This window comes from Polistes canadensis, unplaced genomic scaffold (genome assembly GCF_001313835.1).
Source record: "Polistes canadensis isolate GaletaPanama2010 unplaced genomic scaffold, ASM131383v1 scaffold_74, whole genome shotgun sequence".
Taxonomy (NCBI): Eukaryota; Metazoa; Arthropoda; class Insecta; order Hymenoptera; family Vespidae; genus Polistes; species Polistes canadensis.
The window spans coordinates 608968-631477 of record NW_014569621.1 but is presented as its reverse complement, the minus strand read 5'-3'; the positions used below and the strand labels follow the sequence as shown (position 1 = coordinate 631477).

The following is a 22510-nucleotide window of genomic DNA, read 5'->3' as shown; positions in this document are numbered from 1 at the left end:
ATATATATATATATATATATATATATATATATATATAGGGAAGTTAAAAATCGAGAAGTATATCTCTGGTAAGAGAAAGTAACGTTAAAAGAGCTTGGAAAAGGTCGTAATCTACGTGAGAACCTCTGCAGGATAAGTCTCACCCCATCCAGTCATGTGTGATGGACCTAAATGGATGAGACGCACCCCTGCAGCGGCTGCTAGCCTATCGGCTGTCCATAATTTTTGCTGCTATTCCAAAGGGTAATATCTGAAGGGTGGGTAGACAGTGGGGAAAGGTAGGGGGAGGGGGCTTACTACCTCCGAGAGAATAAGTACTAAGTACCCACTTGCTTCGTGTGACATTAAAAATGTCGACGGCGAAGCTTTTTGTAGTAGTAGGTAGTAGATAGTAGTAGGAAGGTAGGTAGGTAGGTAGGTAGGTAGGTAGCTAGCTAGCTATCTAGTAGGTAGGTAGGTAGGTCTAGACCCAAGTCACCCCTTCTCGCATGTCTCTGCCCCAGTCTGGTCTGGTCTGGTCTGGTCTGCTCTTTGAGGTAGGGCACTCGTTGCGCAACCATAATTTATCGCTCAAGAATCTAGTCCTTCACTTTCCGTTACGAATCTCTCTAATATCATTTCTACCCTTTTTTCCTTTTTCTCTCTCTCTCTCTCTCTCTCTTCCCACCTTTTTAATCTTTTCTATTTCTTTTTTTTTGTTTTATTTTTATCACCCTTTTTCTCTGTTTCAGAACTATAAACGAGGATGCATACCACCGGAGTGGTTAGATGATCGTTAATAAAGAAGACGATTGTTTCCTGAAACTTTCCACTCTCCGGACGAATTTAAAGAGAGAAAGAAAGAGAAAGAAAGAGAGTGAGAGATATGTACTAGCAAGCAAGCAAGCAAGCAAGTACGTTGTATTCGCACAGGATGTGGAAATGGAGGCGAGCTAAAGCGAAGTCCGCGTAAGCAAAGCTCCGCCGATATTACGTAGGTTCATTTCGACGTTGAATCGATTTGGCAAATTGGTCAATCGCTGAGGGGTTAGAATTCCAGAAAGCACTCTCTCTCTCTCACTCTCTCACACTCTCTCTCTGTCTAGTAGCAGCGTTACCCGAGCTAGTATAGGGGGTGTCGAACTGGCCGAGGTGGCGGGGCAGATGGTGTAAGGAAATTGTTCCGACGTGTCCACTTCCTTTCGGGCTGATGAGTTCCGTTTTCATGCTGGATGGCAGTTGAGGCCGAGTACTCTCAAAAAGCTTCCCAATGGGTCGGGAACTCGTGCGAATCGATCAGGAACATCATCGTACTGACAACTACTGGCTTCTTCGCTTGAAAGTGATCCGAAATTTTTCGATGTTTCTCCAACGAGAAAAAAAAACAAAGACTCAACGAAAGGGAGAAAAAAGGAAGGACGGGGAGATGTAAATCAATCGATTACGTACAAATTAAAGGGATTTAACAATTCTCTTTTTTATCGTTGGTATCGTTAATTACACCCTTATATAGACTAATTCAAAAATACGACTCTGTAATACGATCAACAGGTTATATGCTCGGTGGACGATTAACTATCTTTTTTTTTTTTTTCCTTTTTTTTTTTTATGGATCAATCGTGAAAGGGATATCGAAAAGGTATATTCTCTATATTTCTCTCTCTCTTTCTCTCTTATTCTCTTTCTCTCTTATTCTCTTTCTCTCTCTTTCTCTTTTTCAGTTTCACAATATCAGCAGTAGGAAATCAGGGAAAACGCTCATCGTATTCCATACGAGAATAATATCTAGTAATCGGGGTGGGTGGGTGTTAGGGAGGGAGGGAGGGTGGTTAATAGGAGGAGGGGGTGAGGAGGAATGAGAGAACGATCGTGTTGGTCCGTCGCGGTCGAGTTCGATACAAGTCGGCAGGAAACGCGCTAGTGCATTAGCAGGCCAGTGTCAGAAGATCAAACAAGATAATTAATCTCGTTAGTCCTGAATCAACCGGTGCTCTCTATTATCGGATTACCATTTCGGTTCCCGGTTAATTCGTTAGCTCGTAGGAAGATCCAAGAGCACATCGTTGCTCCGTTAACCACGAACAAGGCGTTCTCTGTGCGTTTTAACACCGTCGGTATTAACAGTTAGGAAAACAGGAAAACAGAAATACGTTCAGTGGCAGGTCTTCTTCTTCTTCTTCTTTTTCTTCTTTTTTTATTTTCTCTTCTTCTTCTTCTTCTTCTTCTTCTTCTTCTTCTTCTTCTTGTAGTTTAATAGAAAAGATAGAGACAAAAAATTGGATGAATAGAAAGACGATGCTATTAACTTTAAATAGAGAAATATCTTTTGTGTGTGTGTGTGTTGTGCTTTTATGATCGGTATAAGAATGGTTTTACGTCGTATTTCTCTTCGTTGCTCTTTGAAAGATCTATAAGATGTAAGATTTTTTAAATTTACTAAACTTTCATGAATTAATGTTACAATTATGAAATCTTTTTTAACGTTAATTTTTCTTGTTTAGATTTAATTTTTTAAAATTAATATACTCGAAAATAAACTTTCAAAGGGTAGTCGACGAAATTGAAATGAAAAGAAGGGAGAATGTTAATAGCTATACATTTGTATTCATATTATGTGTGTTGTGTGTATTCAAGAATATAAAGGAATGAAGTAAATCTTTAAAGATGTAGCTAAGTTTTACGAACAACGATTTAACTCTTAACAATAGATTTTTATAATATGATTTTAAAGGAAAGTTTCTCTTTCCAGTTTTTAATGTTTGAAAGAAATCAATCTAGTAAAAATTTTACAGTAAATCTTGAGGTAGCTGTGTTGCAATCTTCGGCTAGTTTTCTTTTATTTCGGGGCATATCGGCCACCAAATCGGCATCCTTTGTGGTTAAAAATTGTGGTCTTTGAGTGGCGAAAGCCCGTATACCTACTTTTACGACATAATTTTGAAAAAAAGAAAATAAAAGAAAAAGGTTCTCTCTCTCTTTTTATTACCCGAATGTTTTCCAAAGTTTACCTTTCCTTTCTAAGTTGTATTGGTTTATTTCAAGTTTAGAAATCTCTCTCTTCCTCCGGAAAATTCTTTCACATTATTTATAAAAACGTAAAGGATTTTTCTCTTAAAAACGTAGAGGAGGAGGGGGGGAGAGAAGGGGGAAAAAAGAAAAACAAACAAAACAAATATAAAGGATAACATCTGGATGGAAAATTTATGGAACAGAAAGAATTTCGAGGAAAAGGGAGAAACGAATGAAAATCGGTGGTTTCCACGAAAATGCACTGTTCCTCCCACCCGATTTCCCTCTCTCACCCTTTCCCTCACTCTCTCTCTCTCGCTTTTGCATGAGTGGCAATCGGTTAAACGAACGTGCAACGCGCATTCGCACGCGAGCTTGGTACATTCGAACGAACGAACGAACGAACGAACAAACACACATATACGGGAACAACGTACATTTGTGTACGCACGCACGAATATACACAAAGAAAGTGGCGAACTGCGAGGGTGCACGCAGCAGCCACCCCCTAGTGCCGCCGCAGGTACCCTTTAATCCGCATTGGCATCGCGGCAGGACGGATCGATAGCCGATAACGAGGTCGAAGCATTGCGATGCAAAACAGCTCGTTAAATGTCTCTCTCCATCTTCTATTTCACCTCCTCCTCCTCCTCCTCCTCCTCCTCCACCTTCTTCTTTTTCTTCTTCATCTTATTCTTTTTCTTATTCTTCTTCTTAAGCTATCGTATCATTCGAAGCTTTATCTTGTAAGCTACTACAACCCTACCACCCCCAAAGTAAGGAACCCTCCTCCTCCTCCTCCTCCTGTTCCTCCTTCTCCTTCTCTTCCAACTCGAAGACAACGACATTTTCCTCTTACTTACTCAAGATTACTTCGGCGTTGCTCTTGGAGACTTTACCGAGTCAATTGGGTTCCGTTTGCAAGACCCACTTGAAAAGCGGCTTATTATTTCCGCGGTCTCCTTCGAGACTCCTCGTCCATTGAGGAGGACATTCGCGAAGGACCCGCGTAATCCTCGACACGTTTGCGATGAAATAGAAAGAGAGAGAGGGTAAAAGTAAGATAGGAGCCAATTAGTTACAAGGTAGAAGACTTAAGAATAGTCTCTCTTCGAGAGTATCAATGTTTACCTATCAAAGATCTCTTCAAAGGAGGAATAAGAAACAGGATTCACTTTCTTGTCGATCCTTTGATCAAACAAACCTTTTCCTTGATCGAAGAAACACATGTATATTAAATTCGTACGTACATCGATACATTAGGTATAGTAATTAATTCGATATTTTTATATAAAAACAATTTTAAAATATATTTATTTATAAAGTAAATCACATATATAGATTTTTGTTATATTCATTCGAAACAGTCATACGATATTTTCGATAATTTATTTATAAATATAGATTTATCAAAAAGTTGGGGCAAGATAATCTAATTGTTCTCGATAAGTTAGAGATCTCGAATGGGGAAACAATTATCTTGGAAAGGGTACACAACAGGATGTTGGCATATCGAGTATAAACCTCCTTTTGCATGCGTAGAGGTTGTTGTTGGTGCATCATCGTCGTCGCCGTCGTCGTCATCATCGTCGTCGTCGTAGAGGGTCAAAACGAACAGTTGGAGGGAGGATGAAGAGGAAGAGGAAGAGGAAGAGGAAGCGTGATCCAGAGGAGGTGGAGAAAGGGTAGGACAAGAGGTCGCGTGGAAATCGGGACTGGGAGGATGGTTACTAATTGTCCGAGCCCTTCTCGCCCTTCCTCTATCCCTCATCAACGTTGATTGCCTAACTCTAGGACCCTCCGAGAGCATCGTCCTCGCGATCGTTGAGCGTGGTTAGAGAGGAAGAGAGTGTGTGTTTGTATATATATGTTAGAGAGAGAGAGATAGAGAGAGAGAGAGATAGATACATGCTGGACAGTTCGCGTACTCGTGCACGTTGACGAGATGACTTACACGAACCTCCCCAGCTCTAATCTGTGAACGTGTCTATGCTTATCGTTAGTATCGCGAGAGATTCGTGAACGTGCGTACGTATTAACCGGTACCTGTGCATTGTTGTTGTTGTTGTTGTTGTTATTGTCGACTAGATGGTACCTACAAATATAATATAATAAATCTTTCGTTAATCAAAAAAATATATATATCGAGAAGTTTACTGATACGGTACGAGCCGACGAGAGAAAATTGTTGATAAAAAAACAACGAACAACGGGGGCAGGTGGGAAGGGGGTGAAATAAAAAGGACAAAAATACGAGAGAGAGAGACATCGAATTCATTGTACTCCCGGAAGTCGATTATTCTGCCGGCGATCAGCGAATGGTTTGACGCTGAATTTTTATATTCCCTCCCTCCCTCTCTCTCTTTCTCTCTCTCTCTATCTGTATCTCTCTATTCGTCTCTCATTCTCTTTCGACTACCCCTTTCTCCAACATTGACTCAATTATACGTCACGATTCTTTGGGCAAACATTAGTTAGCGCCGGTTGGGTCTCGCGCGCACACGGATTGGCTTGGATCGGTTCGGTTCGGTTCGTGTGGCGACCCTTCATGGTTACTTGGTTCCGTTGTCTACTCGTCAACGAACGAACGGCCCCACGGCTACAGGGTGTCAACGCGGTTCTCATTTTCCTCGAGATAATCCCATTAGGCAACGACAAAGCGTCCGAAATTGTCGCTTCGACGTGCCTTCCTGCTTGCTAGCCTGCCTGCCTGCCTGCCACCACGTTTCGGCATCCCCAGAAGCTTATGCCAATAAAATCATGATTGTGCTGCTGCCAATCGAGCTGCCTATTTTTAACTCTTCTCTTTAAACTTTCCCTATCTCTATTCGTTTTCTAATGATTCTTTCTATTTACGAAAATCGATCAATTTTGGGTAGGTATACACACGAAACATTTTGGTCAAAGTATTATAAAAAGAAGAGAAAAAAGAAAATAGAAAGAAAGAAAGAAGAAGAAGAATCTTTGCGTTAATTTCGTGAAAGTTGAGCTACCGAAAAAAAACCGGGACCCTTTTTTTTCTTTCCTTTTTTTTTTCTATCTCTTAGGGGGTAACTATCAACGCGTCGTCGTTCCCCTTTCTCTCTCTAAATTCTCTTCCATCTCGTAGAAGGAAGAGGAGACAAGGAAAGAAGGGAGAAGAAGGGATAGGATGGCTGTTCGAGCGATCTCCAGGATGAGATAAGAAGGATGAGAATCACGGGTTCGTGCCGAGGCTATAGGTACTAATACAGATCTCACGCAGTCCCCTCAATATAAACCATTCTCTACCCTTGCGATCGTCGTATGGGAGTTCGTATTCTAACACTGTCATATACGATTCAAGTGGTATGCGTACGTATACGTGTATGCACGCGCGCGCTCGCCTTTTTCTATGCGTTCCTACATGTGTATGCGAGAGAAAAAAAAAAAGAGAGAAAGACGACCGTGGGCTGTACGGGCCATTCAGATTTAAATCGTGACAAAAAAATATGAATTCCCCTTGCAGCGATACGAAACGCACTGGTGCTTTCGATCTCTCTCTCTCTCTCACTCTCTCTTTATCCATCCTTTTCTTTCCCTTCTTCTTTTACTCTTTTTATTTTTATTATTTTTTTCCCTTTTTTTTTTTTACTTCTTTTCCAAACGATCGAGAGTGTGAGAGAAAAAAAAATATGATATCGTATATCGAAGATTGTCTCTCTCTCTCTCTCTCTCTCTCTCTCTCTCTCTCTTTTTTTTTCATATATACTCTCGAGAAATCGAACGTGTAAAAAGAAAACACGCGAAAAGGTCGACGAAGAGTAAGAAAAAAAAAGAAAAAGATAGCGCGAATGTCTCTTCTCGAGTGAAGGATCTATATAAGTGACTGTGTATCTGTGTGTGGTGTGGGTGTATGTAGGGGCGAAAAATCGCAAGGGTGAGAGTAAATTTTTGAACGATGTACTTGACCGACGACGTCGTGGATACGAACGGATATCGTAGAAAATTAGAACGAGAGAGAGAGAGAGAGAGAGAGAGAGATAGTGGAAGTTTCTGTAATGCAATAAATTTCAACCTTTCGCAAAAAAAAAAGGAAGATGAAATTTAAGAAGGATTGTGTTAAGGGTACAACGGAAAATGAAAATTTGTGAGAAGATGAAGAAGAAGAAAAAAGAAAAAAAGGAGAATGAAAGGAACAAAAAGAAATAGAAAATAGAAAAGGGAAACGTAGACAATTGAGAAAGCCAAACATTCTTTTTTTTCGCATAGAATTCAGTTTTATTTCTCTCGTTGCATTCTTCATATATTTACTTCTTTCTTTTCTTTTTGTTAACCATCTTTTTACAACAAATATCATCTCTGACTTATCAATAATAGCAATATTCTTCGTCTTTTAAAATCATTCATTTTTTTTTTCTTTTTTTCTTTTTCTTTTTACTTCTTTTATCTATCTTTTCACCCTTTTGTTTTTTTTATTCTTGCACGTAATCAGGTTTCAACAAACATTCGTATATGTTTATATAGGTATACGTGTGTGTTCAGTAGTCCTTCCACTTACACGGTTAATTGGTTCCACGATAACAGCGCGTAAATGGAAGCATAAAAAGCCATTTTAAATAAAAATCTGTTCTACGTTTTCAAATATGTGTTAGGTGTAACAATTAGTTCGGTGTTTGAATATTAAATTCATTTGATCAATTCGGCAGTTCCATGAAAGGTGGATATTAAAGTCATCGAAAATGCTGGAAATTGTTTCGAAGAATAACGGATGTATGATTATTTTACAAATTATGCACTATATTTGTTTAAAAGGCATCGAATTAATTGCTTCACCTAATATTTAGTTTTTATTGGGATAGAAGAATAAGTCTACACGAATACGAAATAAATTACACTGAGGAATCACAGAATTTGGATTTTCACATATATATATATGTATATATAACGCGTTAAAATGAATCCGAGTAAATGGACGGAATCCTGTACATATGTGTGTGCGTGCGTATGTGTCATGGGAGGGCGTCTATTTACGATTTCACACACCACACACATATGTATACACGTATAAATATATAATATTTATAATCTATGTAGTATTCTTTACTATCACTGTATTATTGTCCATGAACTAAATCTACACATATATACAAATTTTACAATATTAACGATCTACTGTAGAAGATAGTTCGTCTTATGAATAAAATGATAGGTTAAGCGAGGTGTGTGTATCCTTTCCCTAATACAAAAGATATCAGCACGCGCGTTTGGTCGGTTTTCTTTCCTTCGTAAAACCGAAGGCAGCTTAATCGTATTTGAATTCGGCATCGGAATCATTTACGACGAAAAACTAGATAGACGATGGAATCAAATTATGAGATTGGATTCATTTCTTTTTCTAGACTCCTAACGTCGTCCTTTGCGTGGTATCACTAGCCTTCCAGGGGGATAGAGGATCTAAGTTCCTTCATTTCTGTTTCATTTTTGATCTTTCCTCTAGAGTTCAGTAAGGCCTCCACACGACAGCTTTCGTAGTAGTCGTAGAAGATAACTTGGTGGTCGTCGTTGAAGGTGTTGTTGTTGGAGTTGGTGTCCTCTTAGGTGTACTTTTGTTAGAAATGTATGCCGTCGGTGCTTTCAATTCGTTCCTGGTACCTTCCGTCGGTTTTTTCGGTAGAATTCTTTCGGGCGAAGACGAGGACGGCGTTGTGACGGCTGGTAAATGGGGTGGGAGGGTGTTCTGCCTGATTGGGACGAAGGCACTACTACGAACTTCTTCAGTTGTGACCTCGCTCCCGCTTTCACTCGGACTTCTCGGTGGTGGTGTTCTTACTGGACTGCCAGGTATCGTTGATGAGGTTGTTGTTGTCGTAGTTGTTGATATAGTCGACAACGTTTTACCCGGTAATGGTGCATACTCCATTGCATATTTCGACGGATGATCGATGGTATAAACGGGGGGTAGGACGGTCGTCGGTGAGAACGGCGGTGGAAATAGTTCCGCCGGTGGTAATTGGAGTGCTCCTGAAAAAAAATCAAAAACAAACTTTCTTCCCCAAATTCTTTTTTCTTTTTTTTTGCTTTATCGACGAGGCGTTGATCATTGTTCTTAAAGCATGCGACATTTATTTATATATAAATAGTTGTTGTTTTCATGCGGACAGCTTTGTCGAGAGTGAAAGATAGAAAAAGAGAGAATGAGAAAGAGAGAGGCGTTCTTCGTGGGGGAGAGTGGGCTTGTAAGTCGTATTGTTGTTCTAACGGAAGGGATGTATTCGGAGGTCGAAGGGGGTCCGTTGTGGGAAAAGGGAGCACAGACTCACCCCTCGGTCCAGCACTACGAGGTATGAATCATCGCCAGGCGTCGCGGACTCGACGAAATCGATAACACGAGTTCTCTTTCTCTCTTTCTCGTTTGCACGCGCGTTCTCTCGAACGAACGAACGAACGAATGAACGAGTGGGGCCTCTTTCGAGATCTTTTTTCTCTTTTTTTTTTTTTTTTCTTGCTGATTCGTCAAACTATCACGCGTACACAATGTGTCCGTTTTTTTTTCGTTTTTTTGGTTTCTTTCTATTCAAGTATTTACGTATCCGTGTAAGAGTGCAAGTTCCTCGATAACAGGAGAATCCGATTTTTAATATCCAATTGTGAAACTGTTTCGAAAATATCGTTTACCAGTACGAGTTTTACAAACTTTCGAGATAAAAAGAATCGACTTGTTGTTTTCAAAGGATTTATATGCTACACTATACGCGATTCTTTCCGGTTTTTTTCTGATCATTATTCTGGAAACGAAATGTATATACTCAAGAAAATTTCCTTACCTTTCATTAATGCTGGATGAGGGTACGGCCATGGGGGGGTGCAAAAAATCGCGCTCTCCATCCACGGACTGAATATGCCAAGTTGATGGAGTCCATGACCATATTGGTAATCTGTAAATCAAACGTTAGAAATTTAGATAGGAAAAAGATAGAAGATTAAAGAGGACAACAAGTGATCAATTTTATCCATTGCATCTTAATCCTAATATTAAAGTTTTTTCTTCAATTTCATTTAAAATTACACACTTTTTATTTTATTTTTTCTAATAAAAATAGAATCGAATAGGACAATCCGAAGAAAAAGAAATCAACCGATGCATACGAAAGTGTTGGCGTAGAAAAATTTCAAATTTCACGAACGATTCGTAAGAGTAAGTACAAAAAAAAAATCAAACAAAGTTAACTTCTTTAACGATGAACGATGCGTTTCTTCGCGAGAGGTAGGGGTGAAGGAGGGGAGTGTGGGGGTGGTAGAGGAGACTGGTAAAATCTCTTTGGCGGGCATAACGAACTGACAAACACCGTGAAAAAGGAGATGCCGGCCACCCAAGACCTATAAAACGAGGATTAACGACGGCTCTCTCCGACTTGGCGGCCCGGGTTGAAGCGGGACTTGTATCTTATGTTTATACGAGCTTGGTATAACGTTCTTTATACGACGCGCCGCGGATTCTCGTGGCGCGCACATGCTACCGCCATATGTGGCGCGATAAACAAACGCATAAACGCGGCTTCTTTATATTCCTTCTCTCTCTCTTGCTTTCTTGCTTTCTTTCTTTCATTTTTACTACCAACGACTAAGTCTCATCGTAATCTTTAGCTGAGAGAGAGTGAGATAGAGATGGATGATGAAAGAATAAGACATAGAGAGTAGTAGTAGTAGTAGGCTAATAAACAACGTCTTTAACTAACTCACGGTCCAATCGAATAGTTCGACTTTTCGGAAAATAAACGAGAATGTTGAAAAAGGAAAGGAATAAGACCCTACGTTCGTCGCGGCTTGAAAACTTGCCAAGTTTTCTTCGTGCGTTTGTGTGTGTGTGTGATACTCGTAGTGTTCTCTTTCTCTTTAGATGCGTGTTAAACGCGTGTAAGAGAGATAAATAGAATGAGAGAGTGAGAGAAATAGATAAACGTGTCTCTGTGCGCGCGCGCGTGTGAATGCACGTGCCGTGTAAGCGGTTCCACGTTTGAGAGAGTAAGTGAGAGAGCAAGTATGTGTGAGAGAGAGCTTGCAAGCACCGTCCTGTGACCGCCGCGGCTCGCGGTTTGAGGTCCGCCAGCTATACGCCGGATTATTAAACGGCCGCGAGCTTCCAACACCCGTTTGCGGATTCTCGACTGGTCACACCGCCTCCGCCGATGAGATGACTCTTCCCCCGATGCTCTTTCTTTTGCAAAACTTTTACAAATTGTTCTATCTTTTTACGAGACCCATCGTTACACCTCAAATACACCGTTTTTTTTTCTTATTTTCAATACTTATCTCTATTTTATCGGTTTGTCTCTTTTTCTTGAGTATGTGTGTGATGATTCGACGGAAAGAAGAAGATAAAAAAAAAATGAAGAAAAGAAAAAGATTTTCTGTGTTCGATATTTACTTTTATTAAATTCTGGCCAAGACTTACTAGACTTGGATCTGGGTTCTCTTGGTCCGTCCACGGTTACTTTGATTGCCTTGTTGTACGTTGCTATTTGATTAGTACCGATTTGTATCGTCAGCGAGAATGATTTACCTGAAATTATAATATCCACGTTGTATTTCAATCGTTTCGGATTATATTCTGATTTTATTCTCGTTTATTATAGAATTTAATATGATACAAAATATATTATATATATTTATAGATATAAATATAAACGTAATTAAACTCTAACCTCTACCGCTGCGACCGACAAATCTTAGATCATTGAACTTAGCGACCCCGTTCTTCATGATCGCCGTGAAGTTCCTGAGTTCGCCGCAACAGTTTTCATCATTTCCTGCCCTGATCGTGACTACCGTTCCGTCATCGACGTTATCAAGTGTAACAACTTTAAACGCCAACGGAAGGGACTTGTTCGATCTCCAATGAGTCGGTAACATACTGCAGAAGATCGCTGGACTTCCGGTTTGTACGAGATCCCCGTGACAATGTGTCAGAGCATCGCGAATCGTCTGAAGGGGGTCGAGCGGTATTTGTCCCTCTGGTAGATGCATCTCCTTCAGTGATCCTACTGCGATCGTGAACCCCGAAGCGCCAACGTTTGAAACTTTTAAATGATCCACTTTACTTCCGCTACACAATTATCCTTAGTTCAATCACTTTCAAATCTTATCTCTGTTTTTTTTTATTTTTTTTTTTATGTTATTTTTCTTTCACAGTTTATTTAAAACACAAACACTTGATTTATCTCTCTGTTATTAATAAAATTATTTATAGTCCTGAAGGTTATTATTATTGTTATAAACTAACAAATGTGTGATATAGGAAAGAGCCAACGAAATGAAACACGAATATATCCAGTTTGTGAGTTTCACGCTTTACATATATACATGTACATATATGTGCGCATGTAAATATACATATAGGTATATGTGGATATATATGTATATATAAACGTATATATATATATAGATATGTATATATACATATATATATATATATATCCGTAACCCCGAACACTGTATACTCTCTATACGTATCTTCTTCCCCCCAGTTTGGTGCGAGCGTTTCAGAAGGAAAATGTTAAAAGTGAAGTTTATCGCGACGCGCACTCGATGCCGGCTGAGCGGATTCTAGTTTTTCGTAGCCGCAGCCGCAGCTATTTAGAGGGGATTTTTATCCCCTCCAATTTTTCCGGAGCCCCACCCAGGGCAAGCGCGTCGACCAATGAGGACGGCGGTCGTGTTGTGGCCTCCGCGGCTCGCCGCCTTCGCCCCTAACCAGGCTTAGGGGGTCGCCTGCCTTGCGAAAGGGGCTGCCTGCTTGCCTGCCTTGCTTGCTCGAACCGAGTCGAGGGTGCCTTTTCACCTACCATCTCTTTCTTACCTCAGCTTCGTTCTATCTCTTTTCCTCTCTCTCCCTCTCTTTCTCTCACTCTCTCTCTCTCTCTCTCTCTCACGTTTATACCATCTCCCTTTCTTTCTTTCTTTCTTTCTCTCGTTCTCTGTTGGCTGTCTCTCTTCTCTGTCATTCTCCTTCCATTCGCTTTTCTATTTCATCCCTCCTATCCCTCCAATCCCTTTTTCACCATCTCTCTCACGTTCTCTCTCTTTCTTTCGTATTATCTCATCGTATCTCGCCTTCTCCTTTTCTACCTTTCCAACAACCTACCAAGCCAGCCAGCCAGCCACCTACGCCACGCTTACGTGACGACGTGAATTTTCACGCGCACGTGTTCAACTCGCCCCACCATATCACCATCGTCGTTTCAGCCACCACCACCACCATCACCACCACCAGTTCTCTACCACTGCTACCACCAAACTTTCTCTCTCTCTTTCTCTTCCTTTAGTTCTTTCTCTATCTATCTGGCTGTTAGTCCGACTGTCTGTCTGTCTGTCTGTCTTTACTATCCATCTATCTTTCTATGTGTATCTCCTACCCTCTCTTTCTCTCTCTCTATTTCCTTCCCTCAACATTTCCCATCCCGAACCACACACGTTTCTTGACCTCGACGGCCTATGCACTTGTGACTGCAGTTACGTTGGATTATTAGATCGAACAACGCTCGTGCTTTTTGCTAATATTTTTCTTGTGTTTTATTTTTTATTTCATTTTATCTTATATGACATTTTTGTTGTGTTCTTTTCTTTTTTTCTTTTTTGAAACTTTCTCATAATATATTTGATCTTTTTTTTTTCTCGTATTAAAATTTCTACACTGGACGCCCGATTTTCTAATATAATTTTTTTTTGTTTTAAATATATCGTTCTTATTTTCAGTTTTTTGATTATATTTTATATACTCGAGAGATACCATTTCTCATCTATACGATCGTAACGAGAAAGGAACACCGTTCGTTTCATAACTTCAACGATCGGAGGTCTATTTTTGACCTAGGCCAACAATTTTACGAGTTTTCTCGTCGAAGCGATTAAGGTCGTTTACGCCTAAACTCGTTTCTCAATTTCCTTCGAAACTTTCGGGAATCTCTTCTAATCGGATTTCTATGAAGCTTTAATGTAACTCGTAAAAGGGAATATAGATCGATAGATAGAGGTGTAATGTTGTGATGTTTGGACAAAGGGGGTTCGCGCAAATCCCATCGCGGGTGGTCTTACAGGCCGATCGAAATAGTGGCCGATTAGTTTGGCGAACATGCTACAACATAGTGTCGTCCTCGCATTAGCGTCAACGAGTTTTCCTCGTTGAAACGAGAAACGTATTGATGAATCATAATTAATTGTTATTCATAAGCTACATTGGTTATATATTTAAATGTGCTATCTTGACCAATTTTTTTATCGTTTAAAAAAAGATCCGATTTTATTATAATTATACTAATCCGATAAATATTTAATTAATTTGAAGGTTGCTTACATGGTAAAGTGCAGTTCGTTTGCAGCTTAACATGGCGACTTTCTTAGGATTTCATTGGTTAAAATGGCCGAACATTTTTCCCCATTTTTGTTTGACGTCACTATACTATATCCACACATATTTTCCTTATTGGTAGATTTACGATTACTAACTCGAAGGTTAACCTAGAAGGAGAAAATAAAACGCCTCGAAACAGCAAGACAGCGTATAGGCGTAGACGTTGAAAATTTATTTTACCTACGGTTGATCATGACATTTAAATATGCCTACCGTAAATATAATTAACCTACGACTATGTTAGAAACGTCTTTCTTCATTGGCTTTGTGAGGGTCACAAGTGGGAATAGATGGATACCTCTTGACCATGTCCCCTTTTTCCAGAGGTTAATCCTGAATAAAGGATCATTCTAATTTAACCGGTGAAATATTTCTTTTTAAAAGAAATGTCAACTATGAAGTGTTGAATATTCGAATACGCAACCCTGAAAAGTCTTCATTATTCATACCTTGATATCCAAGTTAGAAAAAATACGTAATACGAAATCGAAAAGTGTAATTTGTTGTTTGAAAAAAAAACCAAAAAAATATTAACAGATAGTTAATTAAAATAGTTAAAATATGGTAAGTTCTCATTCCATTGATTTTTGTTGTAAAAGAGAGCCCCCAATTTGGAGCTTTTCGATTGCTATCAAAGAACGACTGATAGACTAGCTGACGGTATAGTTGTAAAAGTCGACTGGAACCCATTTCTCCTTTATGCGAAACTCAGGGAGGAAAATTCAAATCGATCTCCGACGAGTTCTCGATGCGAGAGGATCCAACCCTTTGATTTTCTAGGTCAGCGTGTCGTTGTCGGGTGGATCCGAGCGAGATTTACAACGAAATTGCAGCCACAGCCTTGCCTCTTCCTATCCACCAGCTATACTATCTACCACTTCCACCTAGAATCCACATCACTGACACCAACACCAACACCAACACCAATACCAACATCAACGTGCTGCCCTTTAACGAGGCCAGATTAATTTTCTCGAACGCGTGACTCCTCGTTGCACTCTGTTTACGTCTCATCTCCGTAACGTCCAACTGAATCGTTAGTTGGCTTAAAAATACGACAAATTTATTCGCCCCACCTTTTTCTACTTTCTTACAATATATTCTAACTTTGTAAAATGACAATTTTACATTATAAGAACAAATTATTAATAAGCCTTGAACTGTTTACATTTGGATCGATTTGAATAGTTTATTGTAATAATAATTTATACCCTTTCATGGCTACTTCTCTATTTTACTAGAATAAGAATAGTGATCTATATATGAAAAGGTTTAGTTTGAAAACTTTCTGGTCATGGGACCTTAGAAAGTAAATCGTCGTTGTGCGAATGAATGGACAAGTTTCTCCTTTCTTTTTTTTGAATCACTATTTCGTCCTTGAATGGTAAAAGTTCTGACGAGTCTTGAGACATTTTTTTTTTACACCTTGACGAGGATTAGCACCAGATTAACCCAATTTTTTCCCCCTTAATTTTTTACTATCCACACACGTTTACAGCTTCAACCTGGCCATATTGTGGCATTTTTTTACGTTGCATCTGGCTACTTCGAAACTCGAAGGGGAGAGACGGGAGAGAAGGGGAAAGAGAGACAGAGAGAAAGAGAGACAATAAATATTGGAAAGTAGGAACGTAACTACCGGTTCTGGTTTTCCTTCTTTTTCTCTCTCGAACATTTTATTGGCTTTCGAACCGCATTAGAAAATTGCACGATGATGATTTCTTCAACATTCTCCGAAGGTACACAAGTAAAAGCTAAGGTTTTCGAAGACTACTTCTCTTCGACCCCTTACCATCTTTATTATATACAATTTTACCAGTCGTGAAAAGATTTACTTAAGAAAAAAAAAAAAGGGAAAAGAGGAAAAGGAGAAAAAGAAGAGGAAAGAAATAAAAAGAAAGATCGGTAAGGAAGATATTTGGAAGAAGGAAAAAAAAGAAATATAAGCAGACGAAAATGGTCAGTTAATCGTGAAATAGTATGCATTACGTATACATGGTATATAAATAGTTACATGCATGTGTATATTTTTTTATATAAAGTGTAAGGTAACAAGAGTAAAGCGTGCATTGTGTGTTCCGAGAAAGGGTGAGTGCATGTACATGCACCACGAATGCATCGTCAACTAATTAAACGCATGGCTCTCAACGAGATGGCGAAACGAAGACACGGTAAACAAAAAAATAAAAAAGTAAAATAGAGAAAAAGGAGAAAAGAATATGCTCGTGTATGTGTGTATGTGAGAGAGAGAGAGAAAGAGAGTGGAATGTTATTTTTGTCATTTTTCGTGAACAACAGAGACTAATTTCTTAAAAAGTCCGCACACGTTAGGCTTCCGTTTCCTCGTCAGTGACCAGCAAAAGGGACGGCTTTTTTAATATCACCTAGTGCTGCTGCTTGTCGGCACGAGGAAAAGGACAATAAAAGGTGAATGCGCACCACCGTGTGTCGAGTTTGGCGTCAGCGTCGGCGTCGGCGTCGGCGTCGGCGTCAGCCTTCGCGTTCCCGTCGGTTTGACTTTCGTTGAGAAGACTACGAGGCTGCCAAATACGGCCTCCTGTCTGACTACCGACTAAAGACCTGCCAGATTTTAAACGTTCATGCAAAAATAAGTTTTTACTAGAAAAATCTAATGAAGCTATAACACTTGGAAAGGATAATTTCAATCATTATATTTCATCCTGTTATTATACATTTCAAATTGGTATCATTAGCTTTTACATTGTTAACAAAAAAAACAAACAAAAAAACACATAACCATCTTTTATAATTCGTATTATTTGTATCGCAATATATATTTGTAATTAAGTGAACAAAAAATATTAATTTTTAATTACTTTTACGTAACTTTCTGTTGCGCGAATTTTCCGCGAGTCAGTCAAATTTCTTTGGAAGAACAATAAAAGAAGAAGAAGAAGAAGATAAATAAAAAAATGAAAGAAATAAGCGTAGGAGATAGATAGAAAGAGAGAGAGAGAGAAAGATGACGAGCCCTTCTTTCTCGTAGGGCAGGGTCACGCATTCTGATTATCGAATGCCGGAGTAACAGTGGGGGGTGCTTTACGAGATGCATAGAAATCGCGCGCGGGTTTTGACGCAGAGATAGAGAAAGATAGTGATAGTGTGTGAGCGGGAAAGGGATAAAGAGAGAAGAAGATGGATAGATGGATAGATAGAGATACGTATATGGAAAGGGAGAGATACGTTACTAGAGAAAGGTGGAGGAGCAAGCAACGGGGCACAGAAGTTAACACGGGAGCTCGCATTGTGTGTGGTGAGCGAGCCGGAAGCGTCGCCATACTGCGTATCTCCCCGCGCCGCTTTTGTTTCCGTTCTCGTTGCCCCGATCGTTTTCTATCCCACCTCCTCCTCCTCCTCCTTCCTCCTCCTCCTACTCCTCTTTTCACCTCCTACACCGCGTTCTACACCCTTTTGTTTCTACCGCTTCTCTCTTTCGCAAAACTCTCTCTCTTTCTCTTTCTGTTCCGTTCACTGCTACGAGAAGATCTCTCTCTCTCTCTCCCTCTCTTTCTCTTTCTCTTTCTATCACCCTTTATTTCTTTCTCTTTCTTTCTCTTTGTGTTTCTATATGTGTAATACTACATAAGTTTAATTCGAGCTCGAATAGATCCCCGTATCTACGTCGTTTTTTCTTATATCACTTTTCAAGATTATTATATAGGGTGAGAATTTTAGAATTCAAAAGTATTTGTTTGCTTAAAAATATCTTTACTTTTTGATGAGATATAATACTCCTAAGGCGAGACGGTAACGATACAAATTTTTATGAAACTACATGAAAAGGGTGGGAGCGTCATAATGGTAAAGAGAGAGATAGAGAGAGGGAGAGAGAGAGAGAGACGTATCGTTTTATTTGAAATCTATCGTTAATCTCGTTTATTGTACTTTATAAAAGTCAGCTGTTGTTATTCCTTCAAGAGAAAGTCATATAAATAAGAATAAATAAAAACATTTTAATCGACTTTCATAGATGATATCGAGTCAGTTTACTGTTGGATTTCGAAGAGGAAGGTACGTTGAACTTATACTCCCTGCTTTTAGACTACAATATACATTTTTTTTCGATTAATTAATAATCATTTAAGATATATTGCATACTCCAATATATTTTATTAATATTTTAATTGTTTAAACTGAAATAAATTTATTTATTACGTTCTTGGCCAGTGACGACTTCAAATCGAATATTTTCAGATAGAAATTTTTTAATATTCCAGGTATATTAATAGATATTTCATTTTTAACCAAATGTATTTTTGATTATTCTTATTTTACAGGTGTATTAAAGTGATTCCGATATTTAAAAATCCGGTAAATCATGTTTGGATCGTTTCTCTTAAATTACAAAGATTTTTCGTAAAAACTTCATATATAATAATATAATAATATAGAAACAATTTAAAATTATTTACTTATAAAAAAAAACATTAAAGATCTCATACTATTTACATGTTCGTAATAATACCCACAACGTTAACATTTCAACAATTTACTTCGTTATTCGTTTTCAATCAAACAAATATAAAAAAATATTTCATAAGAATTTAATTAATAACGATTATATTTGTATATATTAAGGATCAATTTTTTATATTTTTAATAATATTCTAAAACCGAGAGACTTATAAATTTCAGTGTTTCATCAATTCATTCAATTTTTCCTATCTAACCGTAATCAATTTCCCATACATTTTACTTTCTTCTTTTTTTTTTTTTTTTTAAATGTCCATTACGCTCCCTTTTTTGTTTTTTAATTTTTTTTTTTTTGCCAGGGGGAGAAACAATCATCCACCAAATTCGGTACAGTAGTCTAACGCACGAGGGAACGCGCATATTCACGTACGATATCGTGAGGGCCGTCCTTTGATATCCATTATCACCGTCCGGTTACCTGCCATTAATGGCCGATATCGATGGCTATTAGTCGGCGCACCTAATAACCTACAAGCCAACTATAATGCTACAACACGAGGCGCTCGAGATTCCGGTATACCCGTGGCACATTCTCCGACCAAATGCCAGGCTCGCTTTGCCGATAAACGTATCCGCATCGTCTCCAAGCTTCTCTCTCTCTTCCTCTCTCTCTCTTTAGCTCTCTCTTCATTCCTCTCGACGTTGGCAGCAGTAGCAGTAGCAGTAGCAGCCGTTCGCTTCTCTCCTCTGCCGTCCTTAATTCGAGTCAAGATTACAAATTGATTCCGTAGCAGTCTGTGTATGAATCAGGCGTCACGTGTTTAGGACGCACCCCTCGAACGTTCGCTTCTCTCACACACCCACCCAATTTTCTATGTGTGCATGTGTCTCTCTTTCTCTCTCTATCTCTTTCTTTCTCATTCATTTTATAAATATATGCGTATACATGTATGTTGTTTCTGTCTCTTACTCTCTTTCTATTCGCGTGAAAGCCTACACCAAATTCGACTCCGTTTTTCTACTGGTAAAAAGAGAGAGAGAGATAGAGTGTATCGAACCTACTAGCCCGTTTCGCAAGCGAGTGTACGGTTTCCACGCAAACTTCGGTCCATCGAATGGCTCGATAATTCTTCAAAGTGCCTCTTCCCTCTGTGCTTTTAACGTTTACTCTTCGACTTCGTACTATCTACTACTACTACTACTAGTACTGGTAACGGTAGGAATACTACTGGCCGGGTGGGTACCTATTAATTAACGCGGTAATAGCTCCAATGATATATCTTTTTTTGCGGTACTCTTCTCGACTAAATTGCTACTCGTTTTTATCAGATACACCTCATGGCCCACACCTCAACCACCCACTCACCCACCTACCTACCTACCTCCCCCAATTCATCCAGCTTGCCATTATTTTCTTTTTATTTCTCTCATTTACACCCCCCTTCCCTTATTTTCTCTTTCTGCGATTTATTTTCCACGCGAAATGTTTTATTTCGTTTACACTAATCTCTCTCCCTCTCTGTCTTTTTCTTTCTCTCTTGTTCTCAGTCTTTTTTTTTACTTTTCGAATTTCGTCGATGGTCCGACATTATTATGAAACTTTTTGATCAAGAACGTTTTCGATATCTTTTACACGTAGGTATAACCGTATAAGTTTGCTGCGTTTGCCGCATGATTGATGCCCCCGGCCATTATTACTTGCAGCCCCTTACGTAGTATTGTTACGAACCCCACGCAGAACGACGCGAAGGAGGAGATCGTGATGGTGGTTTATATAGGAAGGGATGAAAGAGAATGAAAGAGAGAGAGAGAGAGAGAGAGTGGTAAAGAGAATCAGAGAGATGAACGGGAATGTTCGTGATGCGTGTGGAAAATCTACGCTACGTGACGAATTCTAATTGAACGATTTTAGACCGACGAAACGATCGGGATATTATCATCTCGATAAACACTTTTACCGTGTCCAATTTCTTTTTTTTTCCTTTTCTTTTCTTTTATTATTATAATAAGATCCTATGTTTTTTCATCAGTGAAGAAGATCGAATAGAAAATCAAACATATGGGGCAGCGGTGGGTGGTGATGGGAGGGACAGTTAGTAAAAAGAAACAAATATTTAGCCTGTAATTTTTGTTAATCTTTTGAGTGCTGAATTATTTTTAATGAAGCGCCGTTAGTTTGAAATGATATACTTTATTTCTAGCATAGTTGTTCCATTAACTGATTATATTAATCGCATAGCTAATGATAAATTATAATATGTGTTATATTCTTTTTTAAATGAAATGACAGAAGAGATAGTACTTTTTTTTAAACATAATTTTAATGCGACGAGACGAGAAAACAATACATAAACACACTCACTTCTTTCGTTAATTTATCTCATATCTTGAAATTTTGTGTGTGCAATTTTCTTTCCGTAAAAACCTTCTACGAAGTATTAAAAAACTTAAAAAAAAAAAAGTTCTCAAGTTATGGCGTGACCAAGGGAAACATGAATTCATTATTATACATATAGATTAACAATTGAAGTACGAATATTTCACGTGGACAATTTTTATTAAACATCATATAAATAAGTATGCATTCACAACACTCAAATGATTAAGAACAAATTAGACAATACGAAAAGAAACGTTTAATTATAATCATTGAATTATGGTGCTTTTGGTTTTGTTGTATTAACTTTAATGGGTTATAAAGTACGATACTAACGACCGATCGCGTTCATAAATGTCGTGAAGTAACGGCATAAGCATGGTGGGTATAGTCCGAAGACGATGTAATTCGGTACGGCTCATCGAGTTTAGATCGAATGGGAGGGATATCTCTCCCTCCCTCCCTCTCCCTCTCTTTCTCTCACACACACACATTTTCATTCTATCTCTCTCGTTCTATCTTTGTTCGTATTGCCTCATTAGTACCCTTTCCATCGAGGTCTATGCGATACGGTAACCCTTCGTCGGCATTTCTCGTCCCTTTAAACGCTCTCACGCGAACTCCTAAGTAAGGTCACCCAGCAATTTCCGGTAGCCATCTTGGCCGTCCTTAGACGCGATGGTATATTTCCTCCTAGCTATATACTCTCCTTCAAGAGAATTCGTTGAGATATAGGAATACCACCAGTAGATTGTTCATCTTCTACCAACCCCCTTTTACTTCCTTCTAATACACGCTCGAAGAGAAGAAGAAGAAGAAGAAGAAGAAGAAGGGGAAAAGTTTCCAGAGACGAGGGCAACTTCAACATGATTTGTTTCGAACCCTCTAAAACGATGTAGTAGGTGTCGCATTTTCGGTCTTTCGAATATCCTGTCCAGTTAAAACTAAGAATTCGATCGTCTTTAAAATTTCGTTAAGGTAGCCTAACGTGGACAAACAAAAATTGAATATTCGCGTTGTTACGAAGAATAGTTTTACGGTAAAAGAGATGACTTTTTTTAGAATAATTTTTTACTATAAAAAAAAAAGAAGAAGAAAGCAAAAAGTTCTTAACCAAGTGTATTCGGCAAGAGAGGTGGAGAAAGGGGGAGGATAGGGACGGCGGAAACGTACGATTGTACATTGAAAGTTCTTCGATAGAAATACTAGCGAAATGGAACGAGAGACTTTTGCAAAAAGTAATGACGGTATCGACGATAATAATCCGTTTAATTGGCGCACCAACCAAATCCAGGCACAATGGGATTAATTTAAAGCAGCGGTGCTGTTCGCAGCAGCGCCGG

The 22510-nt window shown here is 38.9% G+C and overlaps 1 protein-coding gene across 1 annotated transcript; it reads right to left on the bottom strand.

Moving 5' to 3' along the window:
- Nucleotides 1–7366: 7366 nt before the first annotated feature.
- Nucleotides 7367–12541, bottom strand: LOC106786452 (segmentation protein Runt-like). The gene is made up of 4 exons (XM_014747863.1): nt 11652–12541; nt 11402–11509; nt 9774–9884; nt 7367–8970 (listed from the first exon to the last, which is right to left on the bottom strand). The coding sequence occupies exons 1-4, from the start codon at nt 11971–11973 to the stop codon at nt 8450–8452; spliced, it is 1062 nt and encodes a 353-aa protein (XP_014603349.1). The 5' UTR covers nt 11974–12541; the 3' UTR covers nt 7367–8449.
- Between the last annotated feature and the right edge of the window lie 9969 nt (nt 12542–22510).

Bases quoted from the DNA above. Each gene is read 5' to 3' on its own strand.
- LOC106786452 (XM_014747863.1), bottom strand. From the start codon at position 11,973: ATGCATCTACCAGAGGGACAAATACCGCTCGACCCCCTTCAGACGATT. The intron at 11,510-11,651 runs GTTAGAGTTTAA...TTATAATTTCAG, and splicing joins TGTCGGTCGCAGCGGTAGAG to GTAAATCATTCTCGCTGACG. The intron at 8,971-9,773 runs GTAAGGAAATTT...ATTTTTTTTCAG, and splicing joins TCATCCAGCATTAATGAAAG to GAGCACTCCAATTACCACCG.